Genomic DNA, 15,821 nt, shown 5'->3' with positions numbered 1-15,821 from the left:
ATAAGATGTGATCTCTCTCAATTTCGTTTTGTCAATTTTCCATGACATTATGTAAACAAAAGGCATTTAAAAAAAATAATTTACAGACAAAAACAACCAAAAACAACTGCGTTACCTTTTTTTTTTAAACCCCAAAAACAAACAAAAAAACAACAACAACCAGTTCATTGCAAAAACACAAATATATTAAGATCACTGGTTTTTTCCTCAAGATTCCGGCCTGTGTTTGTGATAGCATTTCGTGAGAAACATTAACAGCTACAAATAAACCACATAATAAATTATTGTAGATAAAAATTAAAAAAATCGTTCCAGAGCAGAATAGTACCAGAAGAAGAAAGAAGAAGAAAAAAAAACAAAAAAAACCAACAACCGAACCAAAATATTGCATTTAAACACTTGGTGTTTTTTTTTTTTTTTTTATCAGTTAATAATATGCGACCAATTGCATAGCACGAAATTGAGAGCATAAAAAAAAAATAATAAAAAAGATTACTTCCTCAAAATCTTCAACTATCAAGTGGAGAGGTGGCGCCTATTGGTATACATAAAATTCGCCCGATTAGGAAACGAATGCCGCGGGTTCGAGAATCTAACCAACTGAATGCACTGGCGTTTGTATGACATGGGACACAACTTCAGCAGAAGCGTTGAGATGAGCAACAGTGGTTTGAAGTTGTCTACCCTGAATGGATCACACGTGCCATTAACCGACTGCTGTTTGTTGTGTTTGGTATTCACAGTGATCTAAAACGTTAACGTTAAAAATAGATAAAATCAAATAAAATAATAAATAAATATATTTCACAGACCAGTCGCCGCAGAGAACATTCTGATACTGTGCATTTCATAGAAACCACACGCTATTTTCCAAACTGATGAACAACTAAAAGCTGTGTGCAATAATACTTTTAAATTTCTTTTTATATTCTTGTTCATTTATTTATTTATTTATTGTACGGAAAAAAAAGAATATACTCAATGGAACGTGGAGATACCAGAAGGATCGAATATAAAATAATAATAGTAATGATAATGATGATAAAATAATAATAACAATAACAATAATAATGATAATAAATCACAAATTAAAGAACTGCTAAGCGTGCAGCCGTAATTTAAAACTATTACTTGTACACTGAGGTCAGAACGCAAAGACGCACCCAAGCCATATATCCACACACGCTCGACAATTACGCGTGCATACGCGCCGGACATACGACACATATAACAATGCACTGTCAGTGGTAACATACAAACAAAAACAATAACTGGAAGATTAAAACAAAACGAAACAAAAATTGGGAGTGGAAGGACAAATAGCTTCATGTGTTAAAAATTTACACTGAGAGATAACTTCGTTTTAAATGGAGTGAGCACAACAGTTCAAAAAAATTATCGTGGGACAGTTTATAAAATGGATTTGAGCTCGATTTTGTCCAACAAGAAAATGGTTTCTGATATCAGCAAAATTGGTACTAATATCGGAAGTCTTTTTCGTTCTGAGAGGGGTCATATTCCTACAACGCACGAAAGTAGAAGAAGAACGTTTGTCCAGGCTCATTTTACACATTCGGCTGCAAAAACAAATGAGGCATTCTCTACATCGCATACTCAAGCACATATTCATAAACCGTTCAACCCTTTCCAATTTACACAAACACACAGGCACACACACACACACATGCGCGCGCGCACATACAAAATTATCATTTCCGGTGCAAACTTTCTACCAATACTTTTGTTAAAATCATGAGTGTCAAGTACGTCCCTTTGGATTTCTTGACACTGCACCGTATTTGTTCTGATTCTCATGTTCACTGATTCATACATCATTTCTTTCTTCTTCTTCCTCTTCTTCTGTTTTTTGCTTAAGAAGAGTAAACATAAACAATATAATCAAACAAGATTCAAAACAAAATACATTGTCTAAAACATCACACTCTAGCTTGAGAAGACAACAACAAAAAAATCATCAAAAATAGCACACAAACTTAAAGGAAAGAACATCCATCGAAAAAAATCAAGTAATACAAACGACACTCACATCGGAATTTTTGGTGATGTAAAAAAAAATCAAAAAAATCGACTGAGCACAAAAAGTTCCATGAAAAATATATCTGGATTGCCTTCATTGGTCAAGGAAAGATAACATCGCCATGGTTCGAGACTAACAGTTATCCATGACAATATTTTCAGAAGAAGGAAATCCAGAAGACAACAAAAATAAATATATATATATCATACGTTGTACACCACCATCAACAGCAATGTCAAGCATGTTTATTCTTTCCAGAAGTCAGAAGTCCAAAATGGTCAAAATGAAATAAATAAATAACAAAATAATAATAATGATAATGATATCATCATCATCATGAAAACAAGAGGAGAAGAAGAAGAAGCAGTAGTAGAAGAAGAAATAGACAAATAAACAAAAAAAATAAATAAATACATAAATAAAGCAGTTCTGATGAATAAAAAAAAAGAAAAATCCGCTCTTTTTCCAGCTTGCAGAAAATGTCAGTCAAGATGCTTTCATGCTTTCTCCACAGTTAACCAAAAACATGCAAAAAATAGTATATATTCACAATCCAAATACAAAGACCCCCCCCCCCCCACCCCCCACCCCCCCCCCCCTCACTTCCGTTTGCACCTTAGACAAAATTCATTACAAAAAAGAATCAGATCACGCCCACACTTTGCTAAGCACACTAATGCATTGGGTCAAAACGTGCGAGCGTTCGCACATTTACCACGCTTCCTCTTGCGAACTTGTGTGTGTGTGTGTGTGTGTGTGTGTGTGTGTGTGTGTGTAGCGGTGGCCTAGCAGTGAAGTCCTCGACCAGGAAGCCAGCATCTGGAGGTTCGAAGCCCCATTAACTGACTGGGACTTTTAACCCCACCCTCCCACCCCCACTCCCTCTACAAGACATTCAGTCTTGTGGTCTAGGTACTAGTCGTTCGGATGAGAAGATAACACAATAAATTGAGGTCCCATGTACAGCACGCATTAACGCATGTAAAAGAACCCACGGCATCCAAAGCGTTGTTTTTTTGGCAAATTTCTGCAGAACAATCCACTGTAATAGTAAAACAATCGGCTTTCCTGAGCGTACAACGCCGTGCCGAAACGGAGTCTCCAACACTGATCGCTGATGAACTCTGGATCACAAGTCCAACGCCTGACCCACTCTCTCTCTCTCTCTCTCACACACACACACTCTCACACACACACACCCTCTCTCTCTCTCTCTCTCTCTCACACACACACTCTCTCTCTATCACACACACACACACACTCTCACACACACCCTCTCTCTCTCCCTCTCTCTCCCCCCCCTCTCTCTCTCACACACACACACACTCTCTCTCCCTCCCTCAGACACACTCACTTTCTCTTTCACAAACTCTCTCTCTCTCACACACTCTCTCTCTATCACACACACACACACACACTCTCTCTCTCTCTCTCTCTCTCACACACACTCTCTCTCTTATTCTTTGTTGTTGTTGTTTTCTTATGTTGTTGTTGTTATTGTTATTTTGCAAACAAGGATTCATATAAACCTGTGTGGGTAAAAAGAGAACATCATTTCACAGTACACAATTACACATGGACACCGTGCCATGATTTCACACATGGATAGAAGCGAGACCATTTTTCACACAGGCTATTCAACAGGCATGGCAGGTATCACAGGAAGGTATACATGACGAACTCTTCGCACCTGACAGCAACAGAGACAATAATGATATGTACTGATGGTATGGCATAATCATCATGACATCGTTTGACATGGGTGGAATTCTTCTTCTTCTTCTGCGTTCGTGGGCTGCAACTCCCACGTTCACCCGTGTGTACGCGAGTGGGCTTTTACGTGAATGACCGTTTTTAGCCCAGCCGTGTAAGCAGCCATACTCCGCTTTCGGTGTGGGGGTGGGAGGGGGGTGCATGCTAGGTATGTTCTTTTTTCCACAACCCATCGAACGCTGACATGTATTACAGGATCTTTAACGTGCGTATTTAATCTTCTGCTTGCCGTGTACACACGAAGGGGCTTCAGGCACTAAGCAGGTCTGCACATAAGTTGACCTGGGAGATCCGAAAAAATCTCCACCCCTTTACCCACCAGGCGCCGTCACCGAGATTCGAACCCGGGACCCTCAGAATGAAAGTCCAACGCTTTAACCCATCGGCTGCTGCGCCCGTCACACGGGATTCGAAACTAGGAGTTAATAATTCTCCGGAGTTTGTATCTTTCTTTCTCTCTTTCTTTCTTTCCTTTCCTCTCTTTTGTCTTCTGTCTTCGACCATAAAAATCAGCACATAGACATGTTACACACCGATGGCATATCATAACGCTTATGATGGAAACACACGGTATTCGATGCCACGAGTCAATAATTCTTGGTTGACATGTCTTTTTCTTTTAATTTTTGTTTTCCTTTTTTTTTTTTTTCTTCTTCTAGGAGACAAACTGCACACAATAAAAGCACATAGGCAAGTCTATGTGTCGATGGTATGGCATATGATATCACTTGACATGGGAAACACATGGGGTTTGATATGAGTCAATAATTGTCGCGTTCCTTTTTTTCTTGCTTGCTTTCTGTCTTTCTCTCTTCCTGTCTTTCCTTCTTTCTTTCTTTCTTGCTTACTTTCTTTCATTCTTTCTTACTTTCTGTCTTTCTCTCTTCCTGTCTTTCCTTCTTTCTTTCTTGCTTACTTTCTGTCTTTCTCTCTTCCTGTCTTTCCTTCTTTCTTTCTTGCTTACTTTCTGTCTTTCTCTCTTCCTGTCTTTCCTTCTTTCTTTCTTGCTTACTTTCTGTCTTTCTCTCTTCCTGTCTTTCCTTCTTTCTTTCCTTCTTGCTTACTTTCTGTCTTTCTCTCTTCCTGTCTTTCCTTCTTTCTTTCTTTCTTGCTTACTTTCTCTCTTCCTGTCTTTCCTTCTCTTTCCTTCTTTCTTTCTTTCTCTCTTCCTGTCTTTCCTTCTTTCTTTCTTTCTGTCTTTCTCTCTTCCTGTCCTTCCTTCTTTCTTTCTTTCTTACTTTCTGTCTTTCTCTCTTCCTGTCTTTCTCTCTTCCTGTCTTTCTTGCTTTCTGTCCTTCTCTCTTCCTGTCTTTCTTTCTTTCTTTCTTTTGTCTTCATTCTACGAGACCAACTGTACATAAGCAAAGGCACATACAGATTTACATCGATGACATGGTTCACGATATCGCTCAGCTTGGAGGCAGATGGGATTCCATATAACGAGTGAATACTTCTCAAGTGTTTCTTCTTTTTTTTTTTCTTCTTTCTCTGTCTTGTTTATACCAGACAAACATGAACAAGAAGAAGTGCATCAATTAACATCAACAGTGACATGTCCTAATGTGAAACAAACAAAAGGAAAACAAGCAAACAAGCACTCTTCAATCCAAAAAGCTTAGATACAAGAACAACAACGACAACAACAAAAACCGCACAGTTACTGGTAACTCAACTATAATCTAAGACAGATCTCTATCAGTTCGTCTGTCTCTCAGTCCAGTTCTCTATTCTGTGTATTCATCCAGGGAATTCTCTTCCTTCAGCGAAGCAGATCCAACGGAACAGAAGCCAGCCGCGCCCATTTCATTGCAGGTACGCCAGACTCCCCTCCCACAAAAAAAGGTTTGGGTTTTTTTGGTTTTTTTATATCAGTCTCAATCCAACAGAAACTCTTCATACTAACATCACTTGCAGTATCCGAGCTGATAACCATTTTACTCTCGCAAACTTCGCACAGAAAAAAAAAACCGCTCACATCTCGTCGTCCTGTCGTCGACCGAAGCGAGAACCATCATCACACAGCAATAGTACACACACCTACGTACGTCACCACCAAATTCATGACGTCACTGATGACGTCGCCACATTGTGAGACGCGCCCCACACGACCTCATGTTTCTGGACCAACAGGCAGAGTCCAGGGCTCTCATAGTCTTCTGTAACCATCGGGGGCTGTGAACCCATACCCACTGTGTCTAGGGCGTCGGCACAGGAAAGGCGTGGGGTCCATTTCCCTCCTTCCGAATGTTTAATTAAAATAACCTTCCTCAACCGAAGTCATGTGTAACCTATTCACAGCTGGAAAACTAACAAACAATGAGGCCAGGAGATGAAATGATTAACAAAATAGTAAAGAGTGGTAACTCTCTCCATTACACAAGGTACACAACTTCAAAGTCACTGCTGCTAACGCTGCCGATTCAGCTAGCACACGAGTAAATAAAAGGTACACTGGAACAAACCCCAGACACTTCCTCAAATAAGGAAATTTCCAGTTGAGAAAACCACCGAGGGATTCCGCGGGAAGCGCCCTTCTCAAAGACACAACACCGCGCCGCCACAAGGGTTCGAACCCTGATCACTGGTGAGCACTGGGTCACAGGTCCAACGCCTGACCGATGCTGTCAAGGCGGCGCCAAGTGTCATGCCATTACTCACTGGAATAAAAGTCTAACTGAGATGGGGGGGGGGGGGGGGGCATTAAAACCAAAACACATTGACTACCATTATTTGCGCACGGCTCTTCATCATATTCCAATCCGTCTCGACAGTAAATAACAGCAGTCTCATCATCTATGCAATGTATTTGTCACAAAAACAAAAAAATAACATTTTGGGGGAAAAAAAAACCCACGATACTGAGCTTAACAATGTATGGCTGGACATTGTGACCAAAACACAGCGAAATTAAAACTGAACCACACCGATCTTTCGAACAACAACAACACACACACACACACACACACACACTCACGCACACACACATCCTGATTGATGATTTCAACTTTTTTTTTCTTTTCTATTTTTTCACGAGAACTACATTTCTCTACCACGCAGATTCGTCAAGAACTATTGCTGACGAAAAAAAAACACCCAAAAACCCCAAAACTTTAAACACCGGAAAAAAACACCGACAACTATGGCGGCTTTACGTGTCGTCAAAAATGTCACAACGAAGTCCTGCTGTGACGTCAAGCGATAGAATGACGTCAATGAAAAAAAGAACACGAAGACTGGAGGTGAACTGCATGTCGGTTTTCTTTATCCTGCAACTCATCATTCCTACATCTGTTGCCCTGCCTGGAAATACAGGCCACCAACAAACACTCTCCTGCCTTCCCCGCTCTCTTTATCAAAGTCAAAATTGTTTCCAACACACACACACACACACACACACACACCACTTTCACCCCTTTGGTCCAAGGACAAAAACCTTGGGAATGTTCGTTCATTCATACCTTCTTTCTTTCTTCCTTTCAGTTTTTTCTTTCTTTCTTTCTTTGTTTTCTTCTTTTTCTTCTTTCATCCATTCTCTCTTTCCTTCCTATCTTTCTTCAAAATATATTGCTCCGTTTTCTGTGTACTCCGATGGGATTTTCAGAATAATAAATCTATTGCTTATCAAAAATAAAATAAAATAATAATGATAAAATAAGAAGAAGAAAAAAAAGGTGTTCTTTTGGAGACGAGACAAAATGACGTCACCGATATGATGACGCAAGGAAGAGAGGCTCCATGAAGCCTGCAGCTTGGCGGCTTTGGATTTTCCCGATTTTTCCGCAAAGGATGCAGTCCGCAATAGTGTCGATTGAAAAAAAAAAAAAAAACCAACCAAAATAACCACACACACACACACACACACACACACAAAAAATTATCAACAAAAATCTTACATTCGTGGAACTCGTGACACCCACCACCACACACGCGAGCGTCAGAAATGACGTCACCAAACGACGACTCAAGACAGAGACAGACAGACAGGCAGTCAGAGAGACCAAAGAGAGGGGAGGAGGAGAGAGAGAGGGGAGAGAGAGAGAGAGAGGGGGGGGGGAGGGAGAAAGACAGAGACGGGACGAGAGGTAAAGAGAGGGAGGGACAGACAGACAGACAGAGACAGAGAGATAGGGGGTGGAGTGTGAGGTGGGGCTGAGGGTGAGGGATACACACAGCATTACGTCTTGGCAGCCTTGTCAGAGGACTTGCCAGTGATGCTGTCCACCAGGGCATCCACGTCCAGAACGTCCTCCTCCTCCTCCCCCTGATCCTGGTCGCTGGCCAGATACAGCTGACGCATCGAGGCGTTGGTCGCCTCGTCCTCAAACACCGATTTGCCGAACACCTAAACAAACCACCCATCGCACGCGCACACACGCGCGCACACACACACATACACACATGTACGCAAGCACGCATGCATGCACGCACGCAAGCACGCACACTCACGTAAGCACGCACACAAGCGCGCGTGTGCGCGCACACACACACGCACACACGGTTGCAAGCACTCACGCAAACACACACGCACACACACACACACATGCAAGCACTCACGCAAGCACACACACACACACAATGTAAGCACTCACGCAAGCATGCAAACACACACACGGACGGACGCAAGCACGTACGTACACACACACACACACACACCACGCAACAGACTGGTCAGTGCTGTTTGTGGAAAGAAGAAAAAGCGCTTTGAGAAGACTGAAAGCGCAGTATAAATGTACCATCATCATCATCATCATCATCATCATCACTAGCATCATCATCACCATTATTATCATCATCATCATCAACTGCAGCAGCAACAACAGCAGCAGTAGCAGTAGTAGTAGTTGTTGTGGTAGTAGTCGTCTCATTGTTCATAATTATATGCAAACTGCATTTACTGTTATATTTATATTTTGTGTATTCTCTAAACTTGGCACTTTGATCTGATATTCTGACCCAACAACAAGAGCAGTCATTATTATCATTTTTTGTTCAAACAGGAACTTCTTTTGCTAAGCATGGAAGTTTTATTTATTTTGCAAACGTTTTGGTGCAGATAGTAAAGAAGGGAAATTACTCTGTAATTAATGCTAGGGGACTTAATTCGCTTTAAACTGATCTTTCTCATCTTAAACATTACATTTTGAAATTATACTCAATACATAAAAAGCTTGGATTTTTTTAAAAAGTGTATCACAAGTGAGTCTTGAAGGCCTTGCCTCTCTTGTTTTTTGTTTTGTTTTTGTTTTTGTTTTTTTGGTGCCCATCCCAGAGGTGCAATATTGTTTTAAACAAGATGACTGGAAAGAACTGAATTTTTCCTATTTTTATGCCTAATTTGGTGTCAACTGACAAAGTATTTGCAGAGAAAATGTCAATGTTAAAGTTTACCACGGACACACACACACACACACACACACAGAAACAACCGAACATCGGGTTAAAACATAGACTCACTTTGTTTACACAAGTGAGTCAAAAAGGGGCAGAAACAAAGAGAGTGACAGAAAAGAGGAAATTTCTAACACAGAGTTTCCAGAAGGCGGGGATGCTATTTATACTGAAAGACCCCCGGCATCCCCAAAGGGGGGAAGGTCGCCAGTTAACTCTCTCCATACGAACGGCGAAAGAGACGACGTTAACAGCGTTTCACCCCAGTTACCATCATCAAAATATTGCAAGCGGAAGGCTCTTATACTGAAGAGGTGAATGTTGACAAAGAATACCACAATTCTGACGACGGAAACTAAAGGTTGGGTGATTGAGACAGCCACTGGACATCCGAGGGGTCTGTGTAGAGGAGAAGAGAGGACTGGCCGTACTGAGTGAGTTAATCTCATCTCTGCGCTATTTCCTGTCTCTGTTGTCACCACCACCTCGATACAATGTCATGTCGCCGTCTCGGGTATCTGCTACCTATGTAGCTCGTCCTCTGTAGCATTCGTTTTTTTTTGTTTTTTTTAAAGCGTTTTGGATGTCATTCTTTTGACATTGTCAGCTTTGAAGAGGTGTGTGTATGTTGTGTGTAAGTGTGTGTGTGTGTGTGTGTGTGTGTGTGCTACACACACACACACACATTCGTCTCTCTCTCTCTCTCTCTCTCTCTCTCTCTCTCTGTCCCAACCATCACCACCATCACAACCAAACACACTCAAACAAAACACACCCTCCGACGAACTCCCTCCACTTCCATCCACACACACACACACACACACACTCACACACACACACTCCTCTTCCTCACACGCACCTCACAGTCATCCTCCTCAACCAACAGTACACACCCCACACTTCCCGCACACCGCCTCCCACGCACTCACACTCAATACACCTTCCACACCACACACACACCCACACTCCTCTCCCCCCCACCCACAGCACCCCTTCCCACCCCGAAGTACCCCCCACACCAACCACCACCCTCCCCCACACCCCTCCCCCCCTTCACATCTCATCGTAGCACTCTTCCACTACCAGACCCTCCCCCCAGGCCCCCCTCGCCCCCCCACACACACACCACTCCCCCGCCCGTAGCACCCTCCCACTATCACAACCACCACCCCTACCCACACACACACCCCGCCTTCACATCTCATCATAGCACTCTTTACTAACAGATCACTCCCCCACCCCCCTCCCACACACACACCCTCTCGCCCCTCACCCCGTAGCACCCCACACTATCACACCCCCCCCTCCCACACACACACACCCCGCCTTCACTCTCATCATCACTACAGAGCACTCCCCCCCCCTACCTATCACAACACCACAATTCCCTCTCGCGCTGTCCCCTCATCGTAGCACCCTCATACTATCACCCCACACACACACACACACACACACACTCACACAACCCTCAACCCTCCTCACCTCATCGTAGCACCCTCACACTAGTCACCCCCCCCACACACACACACACACACACACACTACCCTCTCTCCTCACCTCAATATTAGCACCCTCACACTATCACCGCATCACCCCCCCCACACACACACACACAACACACCCACACACCCTCTCTCCTCACCTCATCGTAGCACCCTCACACGATCACCCACCTTTCACCCACCCTCCCCCCCCCCCCCACACACACACATACACACCACACCCTCTTCCTCTTCTCCCTCACCTCAGCGTAGCATCCCTACCTTCCTACCTTATCACACACCACCCACCCCCGCCCCACATACATCCTCTCCCGCCCTCACCTCATCGTAACACCTTCCCCACTATCACACCACCACCCCCCCCTCCACACACACTCTCCCCGCCCTCACCTCATCGTAGCACTCTCACACTATCACCCCCCCCCACACACACACACACACACACACCTTCCCACCCTCACCTCATCGTAGCACCCTCCCCACTATCACAGCACCCTAGACACCCACCCCCACCATCCCATTACCACAATCCCCCTCTCGCTCCCCCCTCTCCCCCCCCACCACCACCACCCACCCATCATCCTCCCCCACCCCAACCCCACCCCACGCACTCACCTCATCATAGCAACCTCCCAACTTCCAGAACCACCTCCACCCCTCCTACCCACCCCCCACACACACACACACACACCCTCCCACAACCACACCCCCCCCCACCCAACCCCTCACCCCATCCCCAACCTCCACCACAACCCCCCCCCCCCCTCACCCCTCACCTCATCGTAGAAGTACTCATCGTTTCCGCCGCGCGTGCCCCCGATGTCAATGTCCACGGAGTCCATGTCGTGATCCTCGATGGTGAACATGCCTGCCGCGGCATCCCTCTCCCTGCCCCTGCCCTTGCTGTGACGGAGGCCCCGGGCAGAGGAGGAGGGGGGGTTGTTGTTGTTGGCGGGGGTCTCCAGGTCGTCCATGCGGTGGTCCTGGGGGAAGTCCTCCGCGGGGTCATCCCCGTCGCCGTACTCCTCGTGCAGGGCGCGGTGGCTGTTGGTGAGCGAGGAGCCGCGGGCCGAGCTGGTCAGGGGTTTGAAGGGGATCATCTTGTACAGGCGGCTTGAAGGTGTGCCCGGGAGGGGGGGGGGGGGGATTGGGGGGAGACAAATATCAAAGAGTTGTATTTTATTTTATTTTAATAATGATAATAATAATAATAATAATGGATACTTATATAGCACACTATCCAGAAATCTGCTCTAGGTGCTTTACAAAAACGCTTTTGTTAACATAAAACATTATATCTATGTTACATACACACACCAAAATGTGACTACACACACACACACACACACACACACACACTGCATACATACATTTTAACATACATGTGTATCTAACAACTACCCTAACACATACGCACACATAGGCAGGCACAGACTTACATAAACACACGCACACACAATACACATTCATACACATGCATGTAGTTATGAACACATACACACATAGTCAAGCACAGCTAACGCAAAGGAAGTGGACCTGCCACAATTGAACTTATTGCTGAGGGAAAAGATGAGTTTTGAGACGAGATTTAAAAGATGCGAGGGAATCAGAATAACATTTTATCTTGTTTTGTTTTATTTTATTTCATGTTGTCTTGTTTTATTCTATTCTATTCTGTGTTAGTTTATCGGATTTTATTTCATTTAATTCTATCTTATCTCAATGTTGTTGGGGTTTTTTGCTGTTGTTTTTTTACGAGGTGACATGATGATCTACTGACCACTGTAAAGAAAAGGAAACTTGAAAGTGTCGAGACAATGACTCGCGTTTTGTTTTATTTTATTTCATTTTATCTTGTTTTATTCTGTTCTATTCTATCTTAGTTTACCTTATTTTATTTTATTTTATCAAATCAAATCAAAAACACTTTATTAATCCACATGGAAATTAAGTTGTGCAATCACAGGCTCATTGTAAACACTGGCATAAAATCATCATGCGCAACATAAGAAGAGATTAAAACTAGTCAAATAAGAATTCCCAATAGCTGACGATAGACTAACCCCCCCCCCCACACACATACTCATGTTAAGACAATAGGGTATTGCACAACAATATTAACAAATGAAAACATCCAACAAAAAAGGGTATAGATTACTAGAAATGACATGCGCGCACGCACGCACGCACACACACACACACACATGCACACACACACACACACACACACACACACACACGTTAAGACCATAAGGTATTGTACAACAATGCATAAATAAAAACATCAAGGGAATAAATGGTTTATTTCAATTCTTTTCTTTTTTTTTCACGAGGTCACAATCATGATGATCTACTGACCACTGTAAAGAAAAAGAAAACTGAAAGTGTCATGATCACAACTCACGTTCATCAGAGTCTTCTTTTATTTTATTTTATTTCCATTTTTTTCATTTTTGTCTGTTTTATTTTATTTTATTTTATCTCATCTTATCTTCTCTTCTTTCATCTTATCTTGCTTTATATCATCTCATTATATTTTGTCTTCTGTTCGTTTTGTTTTATCTTATTACGAGGTCACACGTTGATCTACTGACCACCGTTAATTAGGAAAGGAAACTGAAAGTGGTATGGCCACGTTTCATGTTCATCAAGAATGGCCGTGAATGGCCATAACCTTCCTGCAAGGAAAATACTGCATGATCTTACAGAGGTAGCTTGTTTTGTTTTGTTTTTCGCTGGAAGAAATTATACATTGAAATAACAAGGCAAGGCAAAGTAAAAGGTATGGGACACATGCATAAATACTTCTCTTTCTCTCTCTGTTGACTTCTTTCTCCACCACACGTTTATTATTCATTTTCTTCACTTGATTTATATCTCAGCTTAGTTTTGTTCAAAACTCATGTATGATCACGTCTTAACTTCTAGTTATGATGACATCCGTCACATATTATTCAGTCAGTATGTACATGTATCAGGACAGGGCTTTATATAAGATTTTCTTGTTGTCCTGTTCATCGATATCTGTGTTGTATTGTGACATGTTCCAAATAAAATACTGTTCATACCAAAACGAAAACATACATGAATATAACAAGGCATGAGACGTATATATATATATATATATATATATATATATATATATATATATAGAGAGAGAGAGAGAGAGAGAGAGAGAGAGAGAGAGAGATGATAGTCGTGTCCGACTATGACCATCAGAACAGCAGAGGCGGCAACTATCCGACTATCTGGGCTAGAATTTGATTATAGTGGAGAGTCTCTCTCTCTCTCTCTCTCTCTCTCTCTCTCTCTCTATATATATATATATATATATATATATATATATATATGTATATGTATATGTATATATATATATATATATATAAAAGCACGGGATCCAACTTGTATTCAAAGTGAAGTCACACACTCTTCATGCTGTCACAGTTAGGTATAATATTATTTGTATTTGTATTTCTTCTTCTTTTTTTTATCACAACAGATTTCTCTGTGTCAAATTCGGGCTGCTCTCCCCAGGAAGAGCCTGTCGCTACACTACAGCGCCACCCTTTTTTTGTATTTTTTTTCCTGCGTGCAGTTTTATTTGTTTTTCCTGTCGAAGCGGATTTTTCGACAGAATGCTAAGTGCATGCTGCACACGAGACCTCGGTTTATCGTCTTATTCGAATGACTAGCGTCCAGACCACCACTCAAGGTCAAGTGGAGGGGGAGAAAATATCGGCGGGCTGAAACCGTGATTCGAACCAGCGCGCTCAGATTCTCTCGCTTCCTAAGTGGACGCGTTACCTCTAGGCCATCACTCCACTCAAATATACTCACCCGGTTCTCTTGAGGTAGAAGATGATGCCGAGGACCGCCACCCCGATCAACAGCAAGCACAGGACCAAGGCGATCACCCCTCCGGGTACACCTGCACAGGTAGTGACGACGTCACTGATGAGAGCAAGATGGCAGAGTGGTTCTTCTTTGATAAAAGGAGGTAGCTTTTCAGTTCTAAGTCACCCTCGAAGTGGACAGCGCTTTTGGGTATCTCAAGAGTACGTTCCCGATACTGTAATTCATCGTATTCTAAATCGTATGTAATGAAATGAAACAAATAAAGAAGAAGAAGAAAAAAATACATAGTTGAGACGAATCTCGTTCAGTTCTCACGCATTTCATCCTAATTTCTGCTGATGGTTTATTCCTGAAATCGCAGTTGTCAGTATGCTTTGTATTCTCTTAACTAACGCTGCAGTAATCTCATTCCATATTTACTGTCCACTTTGAAGGGGGAAGGTGGCAGAATGGTTAAGACGCTCATCTGCCAGTTCAGAGTCCGTGAGGGGCCTGAGTTCGAATCCCGCTCTCGCCCTTTTCTCACAAGTTTGGAAAACCAAACTGAGCGTCTAGTCATTCGGATGAGACGATAAAACCCCGAGGTCCCGTGTGCAGCACGCACTGGAAAAGAACCCATGGCGACGAGAGTTGTCCTCTGGCAAATTTCTGTGGAAGAAAACCACACTGATAGGTGCATAAACATAAGCTTAAAAAATACACACACACACACACACACACACACACACACACACACACACACACACCCCACACTCACTCACCCGGGCCGTCGTCACCCCCAGTGGAGGGCTGGGCCGTCACTGTGGCGTTGATTAAGAGGCTGCTGACGTTACCAATCCCAACCGACGACCCCGACTCTGACGTAGGCACGACGTCATTGGAGCTGGCTGGGGGATGCCCATCTGCCCCGCTGCCGTTGTTCTGGGAGGACGCTGTGACGTTGCTGCTGCTGCTGCTGCTGGTGGTGGTGGTGGTGGTGGTCATCTTTGGAGACGGGGCTTACCGGCGGCTCAAGTCGCCTTGTGGAGTCCTAGACTTGCCTGGGCGGCTGAACCAGTCGGGTCGCTTGGTTGTGTGTGTGGAGGAGGGGGGGTCGAGGGGGGGGGGGGAGAAGGAGGGGAAGAAAAAGGAGAAAGGGGAGGAGAAGAAGTGTGTGTGTGTGTGTGTGTGTGTGTGTGTGTGTGTGTGTGTGTGTGTGTGTGTGTGTGTGTGTGTCTGTGTTGTGTGTGTTGTGTTGTGTTGTGGAGGTGGTGCTGGTGGTGTGT

General features: G+C 43.5%; 1 protein-coding gene across 1 annotated transcript; it reads right to left on the bottom strand.

The window, feature by feature from the left end:
* Window positions 1–7,867: 7,867 nt before the first annotated feature.
* On the bottom strand, window positions 7,868–15,643 carry LOC143288780 (uncharacterized). Its single transcript, XM_076597408.1, has 4 exons — window positions 15,318–15,643; window positions 14,539–14,629; window positions 11,478–11,814; window positions 7,868–8,153 (listed from the first exon to the last, which is right to left on the bottom strand). The coding sequence occupies exons 1-4, from the start codon at window positions 15,538–15,540 to the stop codon at window positions 7,986–7,988; spliced, it is 819 nt and encodes a 272-aa protein (XP_076453523.1). The 5' UTR covers window positions 15,541–15,643; the 3' UTR covers window positions 7,868–7,985.
* Between the last annotated feature and the right edge of the window lie 178 nt (window positions 15,644–15,821).

This window comes from Babylonia areolata, chromosome 13 (genome assembly GCF_041734735.1).
Source record: "Babylonia areolata isolate BAREFJ2019XMU chromosome 13, ASM4173473v1, whole genome shotgun sequence".
Lineage (NCBI taxonomy): Eukaryota > Metazoa > Mollusca > Gastropoda > Neogastropoda > Buccinidae > Babylonia > Babylonia areolata.
This window is presented reverse-complemented; position numbering and strand designations above follow the sequence as displayed.